The following is a 13,095-nucleotide window of genomic DNA, read 5'->3' on the forward strand; positions in this document are numbered from 1 at the left end:
CCCCCCGCCCGGCCCCGCGCCGCCTCCCGGCCGCACCCCCGGGCCTCGGGGCGCCCGCCGCGGGGACCCCTCTCCCCGCCGCCGCCCACCCCGCCCGCTCCCGGCGCCCCGCGCCTCCCGAGCGCCGGACGCGCTGGGCCGACCTCCTTGACCTTCCCACGGCCTCCCCGCTACGGCCCCAAGCCCCCTGGGGGAACGCTCGGGGCACCGGCGGGCGAGCCGCGGCCACGGGTGGGCAGCTGGGGCCACAGCCCGGCCCGGCCCCCCGCCACCCCACGCGGAGCCCGACACTAGGGAGGAGGGTGACATCTCCCGGGAGCGCCGCGCGCCTCCGGAAGGATTGACGGAGCGGGTCCTGGTGGGGAGCGACAGGGCCCCAGACCCTGGATAATCCGAGCTTCTCTCCCCGCCCCCGCTTCTGTCCTTGCAGTCAGCGTCACCGTAGGGGGCAAGCAGTACCTCCTGGGACTCTATGACACGGCCGGACAGGTGAGTGTCTTGGCCCCCGGCCCACACCCCCTTGCCTCTCCTCAATTCAGGCTGGCGGCAAATGCACCCTGAGGTGTCTCGGAGGGAGGGAGGGTGTGTCTTCGAGGGGCCCCTCTGGATCAAGTCTTTATTTCTTTTCTCAAGTCAGCAGATTAGGAAAAGGAAAAACACACACACACACACACACACACACGCAACCCAACAACAAACCCATCCCAGCCCACCCCGTGTGAACCCCTGGGCTGTGAAAGTTTTTGCCTGTGTGTGCTTTCTGTATGGTGCCTGGTGTGTGGGTCCCAACTCCTGTTGCAAAGTGGCAGCGGCCAATCATGAAGCGCCCTTATTTTTAGTCGCCGATGACCAGGTCTCCCCCTCACAGCCTCTGTCTGGTCCCTCATTGGTGAGTGGTCTGCCTGCCTGAGGAGCCTGATTGGTGCAAAATGGCATCATCTAATATGATGGGAAGGCATTTGGTCCTGGTTATGTTTATTACAACATCATTGCACTCTGGGACTCGAGTCCCTGCAAACGTAATTTGTGGTGTTACCAGAGGACCACAGGGGAAAAAAAAAAAAAAAAGAAAAGAAAAGAAACAACAACCATCCAGCCACTCCCTGGGGTAGGGAGGAGGAGGAAGGGTTAGGAGTTCAGTATGAATCTTGGAGGAAGAGCCCCCCCCACCCGCCCCCACCCTTCTCTGGGAAGGCCAGGTGACTTTGTCTGGGTTTTCTTTGAGAGAGATTATTGTGCAGAAAGAAAACGGCACAGTCCTCCTGGCAGCCTCTGACCATTAGCAAATCAGAGGTTGGTTCTAAAGGATTAAAGTCTCCTCTCTGTCTCTCTTCCCAGGCTCACTTTTGCTGTGGGGCTGGGATGATTACCTATAATGAAGTTTTGCAGAATCCAGCCCTGTGATTAGACGTGAAACCTTGGGCAGAAGTTTTTCACGTGTCATGCAGACTTGAGTCCTTGAGGACGTGTAACAGCTGAGGGCTTTAGAGAGTGCCTTGGGGGATCTCTGGGAGTACAGTTTCCTTATCCATAAAATGGGCTTCAGAAAGTTCTCTGTTCACATATTATATGCCAGATGCTTAGCACTGAATCTGGCACACCCAGGGAGATGCTCAATAGAAGGGAACTATTCTTTGCAGCTTTTCTAGATTTGGAGTTCAGAGTTGTGGTACCAGGTTGAATTGAAGACTGTCTTACAGAGGGTGTCTGGATGTGGCTTCTGGCTTCTAAACTGTTAAGTTAGAGGAGCATCTGAGGATAGAGAAACTGTTGGCAGGGCCAGGTGGCAGGGGCTGTCCCCTTTCTCCAAACCGACCCAAGTCAGTACAAGTTCTTAGCTTGCCAGGGCCCCTTTTGGGTGCCTGCCCTGTAGCTGTTACTTTATTCTATCAGAACGTGTGGAGGGCAAAAGGCAGAACCCAGTCAATTACATAAGACCCGACTTTTGAACAGTACAGTTGATAAATGACAGGTTGAAGTTTGGGATTGAAAAGGAGAGAAGTTTTTAAACACCGCCTCTAATTTTAACGTCTCTCACTACCGCCTCTTCCCCTTTCTCCGTTAACTTGTTACCATGACCATTCATTTGACCACGAGCCCTATTCAACAGGATGTGTATATGTCAGACCTATTCTGTGCACATTCAAATCCAACTAATACTTACCAAGTTCCTTCTGCATGTCAGGCATGGGGCAGCCACATGCAAATACTATTTTCTCCAAGAAGCAACCCCATGAGCAAAGTGATACTGTCTTTGCAGATGGGGAAACTGGGGCTCAGAGAGGCTAGGTAGCTGACCTCAGGTCACATAGCCAAGGACAGGTATTGCTGGGACATGGACATGGGTCTGAATTTGCTCTGGTTTGAGGTGATTATACACACAGGAAGCCACTGGAAAGGCTGAGATGCCACTTGGGTTGATTAATCCAGAACCCTGTGGGTCTGTAGACCTGGGTACCTGGAATCTGGACAGCCATTCTCTGAGTGGCAGTCATGCACTACCACTACAGTGGAAAGAACCCAGATCCAAATCATCACCCAAAACTGGACCCACGCACAAAACCAGGGCTTCCCATAAGTTATTGTGATTGCTGTGTCCAGTGGAGATGGGAAGATACATACCAAATGGTATCAAACTATTACTAAGGTTCAGTTACCCAATGATGTGACACCTACTCTATTGGCCAAGATGTGTTGTAGGGCCCCTTGGTGTTTGTCCTAGGGTCTGGAACTTTTCCTTTTAGATCAGTTAGTGATAATTCATCTTTCAGCATTTAAGGGTTTATTACTAATAAGCAATCTTAGCAATGTCATCATCAATGAGATGAAGCGAGGAGTGCCCAGTGTATACCGACCACCGGACAAAGAAAGCACCTGGGGGGACAAAGAAAGCACCTGGGGACGACAAAAGAGTAAATTTAAGATAGGGATCTGCCGTGGCTGATGATAGCATGGATAGAAGTATCTGAACCAGGTATCTGTTCATGTGTGCCAAATAGGAGACTCCTGCGTTGTACTTTGTCATTGAGATCTCATGTCCCTATGAATCAGCACCAGATTAATAATAGTAATGATAACTAGACACACAGACATGCATACACACACACATTACATATAGAGAGACATTTTTAAGCCTCACAGACAGCAGAGAGAAGCCCACAGGCTTTGAAACCAAAGAAGCCTGGGCTCAGATCTCTACCTTGTACTAGCCATGTGATTCTAGCTGTATTTAACCTTCTTTGGGCATCTGGTACAAATGTGGACAATTAGAATCTATGCTGCTTACTGTATGTGAAAGCAGCTGTCACCTGTTCTTCACTCATAGTAAATGGGTAGAAATATTACAAGAAATTATTGTACCTCACTATGGGCAGTTTGGCTGGGGGGAGGGGGTCACAGATGGAGGAGGATAGTGTATTATGTCTGGAGTTGATAGAAACTCCACTAGATGCCAGATCCTAGAACCTCTTGACCAGAGGAATGGAGCCAGCTTATACTTAAGGATTCCCATCGTCCCCATCACTGGACCCGTGGACGCAGTCCAGAGCTCCCTGCACCGGGTGCCCTGTGGTATCAGAGGGTGTCCTTTCTCCGTCAGAGCCTGTATGCCCAGGGATGTAAGAGAAACTTAGAAAAACTAAGAGTTCAGTGTACACGTTGAGAAAAAGTGGGGTATGTAGTAGGTTTCTGCTGGTTGTGCTTTGGGAGGTAAGACAGGTTTGACGAGGAAGCAAGCAGCACTGGAAAAAGTCACTTTCTTCCGATAATCTTTGCTTAAAACGGTCACTCACTGTATTTGAATAACAGAAATAGCGCCTCCCCTGGCTTGGAACTTCTAATCTGTGTGCTCACTCTTGGTCTCCTTTTTGACCCCAATCAAGTTCAAAGCCAGAAGTAACATTAGCCCAATTTACACATTCAGGAACATAAGACCTGACTGTAGTAGGTGATCTTTTGGCTTCCAGAGGAGGTTGCTTCCCCCTTGGCCTCTGAGACTGTTGGCAGAGAGAGAGAGAGAGGGAGGGAGGGAGAGAGAAAGAATGAATGAGTATGAATGTGAGTTTGTTGGGTAGCTGTAGTCTCCATCACGTGCGCTGCCTGGGCACATCGCTCCACATCCCCACCACACTTGGCCCAAGGGAAGCCCCCCTCTCTTGGCCGAGCCGGGAGCAGCCTGACATTTCGACTGCCCAGCACTTTGGAGTGGAAGTTGAGGGCAGAGGTGGCTTCCTCCTCCCCGGGGGCCTTGTGAAGGGGTCTGGCTTCCGGCCTGGGCCTCTGTGGAGCTTCTCTTTTCTTGTCCGGCTTCCAGGACTTCAGCGTGTGCTCTGCAGCAGCAGCCCCTCGCTCAGGGAGGGACTGGACAGGCAATATGCTCCCTCAGACCTCTGTGCTGTTTGGAGCTCAGGGGAAGCGGGAAGAGCTCTTGCTCTCTGAGCAGAGGAGCTGGTGGGGAGCTGCCTGGCAAGCTGCTCTTGAGCTTCGGGCTGCAGGCTGACCTCTTAATCCTTGGCAGGAAGGCAGAACTTGATACCCTCACCCGGGAAGGACTGACGCCCAGTTTATCCCAGGTCCCAGAATACCCACGCTCAGGAGGGTGTGTGTTGAGGGTTGCGTTTAGGTTCCCTGAAGTTCCAGATTTAGCCCCTGCCTCGGTGTATGGAAGTCCATATGGATGCTTTTGGGTGTGCTGTTGCTATGTCTGTTGATTTAAACACGCGCAGGTTCAAGGATGCATATACGAGAGCTATAAATATCCTTAACTTAGGTGTCCCTGGGGTTGGCTTTTCAGTGACAAGTGAGATCTGTTTCTTCCTTGACATAGCGCAGCAGCTGTGGCTGCCCTCCAAGCCCTCTGGGGAACCAGGGAAGTATTTTCCCTCCAGAAGGGAATCTCCAGGGGAGGCAGCCTTGGAATGCCCCACCTTCTGTGTTTCATGGGGTGGCACCTTAGGGCCTCCTAGAATGGGAAGGAGCCGGGGAAGGGCCAGAGTTTGCCGCTCATCAGGCTCCTCCCTTCAGGCAGCCATCCTCACTGTACCTGTGAAGGTAGACTTTTGCCAGATGGGGAAATTGAGAGTGAGCAGGCCTATGGAAACTGGACAGACATGTAATTAGGAAAAAAGATTTTCTTACTTGGCAGGGGAGGGCCCGCAGGGAACATTAGTAGGGCTTAGGAAGCACCCACTCGCATCACAGAGACCCCAGGTGCCAGCAGCCCCACACTGCATCCCCAAAGAGCCCCGAGAGCAGAGTTTGGGAGGGGCTTCAACAGGTGAGCTGCTGGCACCGAGCATCCTGGTTTCCCTTAGTAACCTACTGTAGATTTGTCGTCTGTGCGTTTTCCCTAACCTTTTTAGAAGCTATTTATATCCCTAGCCTGTACCACATTACACAGAATGCTGGTTTCCTCCTCTGCGTTGGGAAGGTGGACAGCCTTCGGTGGGCTCCAAAACCTCTGCAGTGACTGAATGCCCTGTGCACCCCTTCTTGTCACTCCAAAGCGGGTTTGGGATCTGTCAGCACAGACCGTGGTCCAGCACGCGGGAGCTTCAGAGTGGGGATGGTCTATGTCAGCTCTCGTTGGTTCTGGGTGTGTGCACATGGGCCCTGTCCCCCTCCCTGGCCCTCTGATCTGGCTGGCTCCTCCACTTGTGTCATGATTCTCTTGAGGTTTACTGACGTTTACACTCCAGGAGCCAGGGCTTCCCAGCAGGTGTATCAGAAGCGGGTGTTACAGGTGTGCTCAGATCCCATCCTCTCAGGCTCTGGGAGGGCCGGGGTAGGGGTGCAGTGTTCAGCCTCAAGGGGCCTGAGCATATGTTGTCATTTCTGTGTGTGCCAGGATGTGAAAAAGATGGGAAGCATTGTTTCACAGCTCATGGGTCAGGGGCCTTTTGGGGAACTGGGTATTCGCGGTTTTGTTGTGGAATTTGGGGTTTCGGGAGATGAGCCCTAACAGTATTACAACAAGACAAAACAAAGCAGCTTTCCGTGGGGGTATCAGTTTCTAGCAATGACACATGTGTTGGCAGCAGTGGGTACGCCAGGAGGCCTCAGATACAGAAGAGCAAACTGCAGGGAGGAGGGAAGAGAAGTTAACAAAGAACTAAAACCAGAGGCCACATGTCTTTAAAAATTAAAATTTGAGAGCCTCAGCTGGATTTCCTTTCACTCAGAGGGGCTTGATTTTGCCCTAATTTGGCAAACTTGGATCAAGGAGCAGCTTTCCTTGCCCTCAGCAGTTTGCTGTTCCTCTTTTAGTTTCTGGCAGGCAACTGCTTGTACGGGGAAGCGCGCAGAAGTGCGGGGAGGTGGGCAGCGGGGTGGCCTGGTGGTGGCTGGTGGCCTGTGGCCGCTTCACGCGAACTCTCCCGGGCTCCCCAAGTGGGGGTCTCCCACGCCCACTGCCTGCCGGGCCCTCCGGGGCCAGTTCTTGCTCTCTGAGCTCTGTGAGGGCCGTGGGCTGTGACTTTCCCCCACAATTCCAGCATTTAGTCTGGTGCCTGGGGCGTGCAAGGCGCGCAACAAATATTTCTCAGATTGAGCTGATGCCTCTTTGGCTGTCAGCTCATTTCTCCTAAAAGGTTAACCAAAGACTAAGCTTACAGCCCTTTGATGATAGCTTCCGGCACAACTCATTGCTTGGAAAAAAACTTTAATACGGTAGAAGTGTCCAAGGCCCGGAGGAATCACAGCTCGGAGAGAGACAGCAGGCATCAATTATACCCCGACCTAGAGCCTGGGGGCTTAGTGCTCCCCAGGGTTATTGGTCACCCCAGCACCATCTCTCAGGCTCAAGCCTCCACAATGTTCCCGAGGCCTCTCACATCTAGGTATTCCGAGGAGGAGGCAGCCTGGGTTTTGGATCTTGCAGACCAGCTCTAAGGCCCTGGGCCAGCTGCTCCTCCCTCCCTGCACACTGGGGACACAATGCCTGCTTCCCAGGGCTGCCGTGAGGATTAGAGATGGTGTCTGTAGTCACCCCGCGTGGCCTGGTGCTCAGTCCATGGTAGTGAGGGCGATGGTCCAGGCCAGCTTAGGGGCTCCCCAGCAGTTCGGCTCAGGTAGCGTTGATGCAGGGCCCGCTTTGGGTTCCGCTCTCCTGTGGGGGAACGGAAGGGTCAGATTGTCTACATGGCTGGGAAAGCTCATCCTGTGAAGCTGAGTACTGCGTGGTCCCAACTGAGAAGAGGTGGCGGGGGTGAGCTTTGTGGAAGACATTGGCTTTCAGGAAGAGGTGGGAGAGAGTAGGGTGTACTGGTGGCTGCCCCACTGGCCCCAGCACTACACTGCCAGGGCCCACTTCCCAGTGAGGGGGTCTTAACCTCTCAGAAACTCAGTTTTTCTCATCTGTAAAATGGGTACACGAGGATATACCTCCTCATGGAGTCATTGGATCCAACCAGAGCTTCCCAGCTCTGGGGCTCAAGGCAGCGGCGTAGGGCCTGGGCCAGGGATCCCTGGGCTTGGGCTGTCCCTTCCAGCGGGGGCCATCCCACCTCAGTCATTTCACTGCTGGCCCCTCCACTCCACCATGTGCAGAACTCATGATCTCTTCTCTGCTCCATGAAGTGAAAGCTTGGGGGCGTTGGATTAAATGAGGTCATTGCAGGCAGGGTCACGGGAACTCACATTCGAGGTGGGGAGGAAGAGCATGGGGAGCATAGACATGGGGGAGTCCCAGATGTGTCTTCCTGGACCCCAGATCCCTGGTATCAGTGTCAACTTGTGGAGCAGGGCTGATCCCTAAATTATGGAGTGTTTGACCTGGTAACTGACATCTCAGTAATTAGAGAGATATTAATCTGGCACAGCGTTGCTTCTTGATTTTAATAGAACAGAAAGCAGGGGGAGGGGGAAGGGACTTTATTGTTGTCACTGTCTGTTTTCAAATGACTGGTGGGAGTAGGGAACCAGCCGCCTCTCTCCCAGTCCCCAGACTTGTCAGCCGTGCCCAGACTCAGGGTAGAATTTGGGGTTTAATAACAACACACTCCCCACTGAGTGGCATTTTTTCAGAGTGCGAAGCATGTTGCCTTCGGTACCTCCTGGAGGCCTCTCACCCGCTAGGTGAGTAAAGGACGTAAGTGGTATTTGCCTCCTTTTGCAGGTTCAGGGAGGGTAGGTGACTCGTTCCAGGCCACGGAGCTGGGAAAAGGCAACAGCAAGTTGACAGGCAAGCTGTCCCTCCCCATGTCCTGGGATTTTTACGTTAAAGTTCTCACGCAAATAGCTCCATGGTGTCAGGTGTCTCTTTTACATCGCATATATTCTGTTGTTGCACGTTTCATGCAAAAAGTAAATTCCGAGCCCATCATTTTTCTAGCGAGAAGAGCTGCGGAATGGTGTCTGTAGGTGGAACAGTAGGGGCTGTTGCTGAAGCGGCTCCTCCACACACCGCGCCCCGGAAGTTAAGGACGCTTCGTCCATCTGTTCATTGACCTGCACTCTGGCTTCGAGAGGCCTCCCCCTGGGGGTGCAGGTGGGGGCAGTGCTGGTGAGGGTGTGCAGAAGCTCGGTGCTATTTGCTGCATACAGGTGTAGCCTTTTCCTGGGAAGGGGGGACCCAGAAGGTTCTGTGTTGACTTAAGCTGACTGTCCTCCCGCTGAGGAGGCAGGACGCCCTCCCTACACCTTCGCGTCTTTGCCCTGGCTTGGCCTGCTAGCCTTGACTTGACATGACTTGCTATTTGGGGGCTGCCTGTGGGGGGGGGCAGCTTCGGCCTGCCAAGGTGCCTTACCTGCCCCAATAGGGGCAGTCCCGGGCCTGCCTTCCTCCCTCTAAGGCTTCTTATTTGGGTGAAAACTGTTTCCAACGGAAACATTTCCAATCTGTCCCACTTACAACTGAACATTCCCTGTTTCCAGCCGCAGTCGGCCTCTCCCACCCGCTGGTGATTTGGCTCACCTTCCTGAGCGGTCCCCACGGGCGCCGGGCGTGGACTCCCTTTCCTCCTGCCCCCGGTGCACACCCTGGGCTGCCCGGACGTGATGAAAACATTCGCGCAGTCAGTCAGCAAACAGTCCCCGAGTGCAGCATCTGGATGGGGACCCGGCGAGGGGCAGGCCTGCCCCTGGAGCTCCCAGGTGGCTGAGGGATGGGCAGCCCCGAGGGGCCGGGTCTGTCCTGATCCGGGTCCTCCAGGTTGGCCCGCAGGTGGAGGGAGTGCCCAGATGGGATTCGCACAGGTGCTGGGTGCTCCGCAAAAGTTAGAGTCACTGCTCTGGTTCCCCATGCGCTCCTCGGGCCACAACCCAGCTCCTGGGAACTGGTGAGAAATCCAGTTTCTTAGCTCTGCCCCGGGTCTGCTGAATCAGAAGCTGGGGGATGGCTGTGTCACCGCAGACCCTGCGGCGACTCTGGTGCCGGCTGGAAGGTCACAGCCCCTGGTTCAGGCACGTGTAGGTACTTACTGTCCTCTGGTAGCAAGCCGCCTCCCCTCCGCCCCTCCCCGGCCTCCCCACTCCCCCCTCGATCCCCTGCCCCCCACCCCCCCGCACCACATTACACCACACATGTGCACACCACACACACACACACATACACACCACATATACACCACACACAGATACACATACCACATACACCCCGCACACACTGCTTATACACCACACACATACACACACCACATATGTACACACATACTATATTACATACACATTGCACACACACATGCTATACATACAGCCCATATACACCACACACACACCACACATATACCACACTTACACCACACATACCCGCCTGTAACTACACTTCACACACACATACACATATACCACATGCATACTACACGCATGCACACACACCTCATACACACACACCCTGTACACATCACATATACACCACACACACACTGCGCACACACAAACTGTACACACAACACATACACACACACAGACATCACACATGTACACCCTTACCTTATATATGGTTCCTGGAGTGCAGGGAACATTATTTATTCACTTTTTAACCCCCACCCCAGCAAATGCACCTCCACACACCCCATCTCTCGTTCTTCACTCATGGCTGGGACTCTCCGTATTCGTTGGAATGAATCGAAGCTGCTACTTAGCTCACCTGGTGCAGATGGGGCCAAGGGCACTATCAGAAGAAATTTGAAAGGGAACTTCCTCAGCTGCCCTTGGCTCCCTTGATGTGCTGTCTGGCCTGGGGCTGTGCACACAGTAGGCCCCACTGGTATTCCTTGATGAGGTCTAAGTCCCAAGGCATATTTTTTCTCCTGTGCATTTAGTAGCTAGACAGGTTGGGGCATGGGCCCTGCTCTGGTCACTGTAGCTGAGGTTAGCACTCTGGGTGGTGACAGACCTGTCCCTGAGGACTATGCCAGTTTGGTTTGTACTAAATTAGTTCCAAAGCAACAGATGGGCTGTGACGTCCTTTTGTATTAAAACTCCCCAGGCAGGTCACCAGGAGGGGTTGGAGGAAGGGCTGTTACTCAGACATGCTTCTCGGCAGTCATTACTCTGGCTGACCAAAGCCTTCTGTGTGAGTGTCCTTCTCGTCCATTCTCCTGGCCGGCTGGCCTCCCTCCCTCCCTCTCTCCTTCCCTCCCTTCCTTCTTCCCATTCTTTCTCTCTCTCTCTCTCTCTCCCTCCTCCCACTCTTTCTCTTTCTTTCCAAAATAATTTAAAAAAAAAATTCATGAGAGACAGAGAGAGGCAGAGACACAGGCAGAGGGAGAAGCAGGCTCCATGCACCGGGAGCCCAACGTGGGACTTGATCCCGGGTCTCCAGGATCACGCCCTGGGCCAAAGGCAGGCGCTAAATCGCTGAGCCACCAGGCTGCCCTCTTTCTTTTTTTCCAAACTTATTTCAGCATAGAAAAACTGTCCTCTTTCAGATGGCATGATGGTTGGGATTATAAATGTGTTGGCTCAAAGTATGCCCCCTCTAAGAGCTGCCAGTGAGAGAGAACATTTATTCCTGATTGTCCAGTTCAATTAAAATGCCATTTACCCCAGCTTACTTTTCAAAGGGCTGTCCTCCCCCGTGAGCTGACTCAGAACTCACATTTATTACCTTAAGGTGTTTCTAGTGGGCTCTGGCTCTGGGGGAGCGGGGGGGGGGTGGTGTCGGGAAGGGGCTGGATGTGAGGTGGAAGAGGTGAGAGGTGGCAGGGTCCCTTCCTCCTTCAGTCTGGGGTGTGTGGAAAGGCTGAAGCCTTCATCCAGGTCTTTGTCCAAGCCTGAAGAAAGTGAGAAGGTCCTCTTGGTTGAGGCACCCTGTGACGTCCTCCTCTGTGACTCCAGCCATCTTGCACTTGAACCCCTTCTTTGAATTTCATCAGAGAAATTGTCCATAGGCCACAGTCTAGCATTTGGTCTTACTCATGTAGAAATCTTTACCCAGCACCCAGATTTTCAGCGCCCAGAGGGGTGCTGCATGTGCACAGCATTTAGCACAAGATTGGGGGATCCCAGTAGGGGCTAGATGAGTGTGGAATTTGGAGGAATCTGTCAGAAAGTTTATTCTGGGGATCCCTGGGTGGCTCAGCAGTTTAGTGCCTGCCTTTGGCCCAGAGCGTGATCCTAGAGTCCTGGGATCGAGTCCCATGTCGGGCTCCCTGGATGGAGCCTGCTTCTCCCTCTGCCTGTGTCTCTGCCTCTCTCTCTCTCTCTCTCTCTCTCTCTCCCTCTGTGTGTGTGTGTTTCATGAATAAATAAATAAAATCTTTAGAAAAAAAAAGTTTATTCTGGAAAGAACCTTTCCAATCACAACAGTGCATCTTAAAGGGGATTCTGATCTGTCTGGACATTATTCAAAGTCCTTAAAATCAGATTATAGGTGGTCATTCTAAAGCATTGCCCATTTAAAGCATTAATAGAACTCATTTCTTAACTCATAGAGCCCATTAGCAGAAAGGCCGCCAGGTCTATTAGGAGAAAATATTGACCAGGATGTGAACTGTTCTCCAGCGAGTCTGGATCTCTAGGAGTCCTGCAGTGTGTTTTATGTCAGTCGTCCCTCCAGAGTGTCCTGTGGCACTCTGTTCAAGGTGGGGGGGGATGTGGGGGGAATGGGGGGGTGAGTGGGCTGACTTGTTCAGCTTGGCCTTGAGAGGAGGGGAGACCGCAGTGCTGCCTGCTTCCCTGCGGGGAGCTGTGCCATCCTGCTGTCCCACCTAACAGAGCAGTGTGGAAGCACCACAGCTGGTGTTGGTATAAGGAAACTGAGTCCCCAGAAATTCCTAGTGGACCAAGCCATTTGGGGTATAAGTTTTACTTTTCTTTCCTTTTCAAAAATTGAGATATAGGGACACCTGGGTGGCTCAGCCGTTGAGCACCTGCCTTTGGCTCAGGGCATGATCCCGAGGTCCGCGATCGAGTCCCACATCAGGCTCCCTGCAGGGAGCCTGCTTCTCCCTCTGCCTACGTCTGTGCCTTTCTCTGTGTCTCTCATTAATAAATAAATAAAATCTTTTTTAAAAATTTAAAAAATAAATAAAAATTGAGAGATAATTCACATTCACTGGATTCTATATATTTACAAAGTTGTGCAACCATCACCACTGTTTAATTCCAGAACATTCTCATCATCCCCTCAAGAAACCCTATCCCCATCAGCCATCACCATTCATGCTCCTGTCCCCCCAGGCCCTAGCAACCACTAAACTGCTTCCTATATCTGTGGATTTGCCCGTTCTAAACATTTCATATAGATGGAATTGTGTGATATGCAGCCTTTTGTATCAGGCCTCTTTCACTTGGTGTAATGTTTTCAAAGTCCTTCCATTTTTTAGAATGTATCAGTAGTTCATTCCTTTTTATGACTGCATAATCTTTATCTTTCCTTTTTATTCCTTTCGTTCAGCCTTTATTACACAGACACTCTGCCCCAGGCTCTGGTTACCAGCTTTTGGTGCCGAGGCAGAAGGTAAAGCTCTGCTGGATTTGTGCTGCTGGTGCTGTCTTCACCTCTGCCTCAGGGAGGGGTCCCCCTTTCCCGCGTTCTGGTTCCATCTCTACCTCTGTTCATAGTCTCCCAAACCACCCCCCCTCCACACACACACCTTGTGTCTTTATTCACCAGATATAAGAGTATCTGTTCAAACATAAGTGGGGTGAGGA

At 52.4% G+C, this 13,095-nt stretch overlaps 1 protein-coding gene across 1 annotated transcript in view; it reads left to right on the top strand.

Moving 5' to 3' along the window:
- The window catches only part of RHOQ (ras homolog family member Q), a 39,754-nt gene that overhangs the window by 302 nt on the left and 26,357 nt on the right, over positions 1–13,095 (top strand). Inside the window, exon 2 of the mRNA XM_055328002.1 lies at positions 431–489. Coding sequence (XP_055183977.1) covers positions 431–489 — 59 coding nt within the window. The remainder of the gene's footprint in view (positions 1–430; positions 490–13,095) is intronic.

The sequence above is a fragment of the Nyctereutes procyonoides genome, unplaced genomic scaffold, assembly GCF_905146905.1.
Source record: "Nyctereutes procyonoides isolate TBG_1078 unplaced genomic scaffold, NYPRO_anot_genome, whole genome shotgun sequence".
Lineage (NCBI taxonomy): Eukaryota > Metazoa > Chordata > Mammalia > Carnivora > Canidae > Nyctereutes > Nyctereutes procyonoides.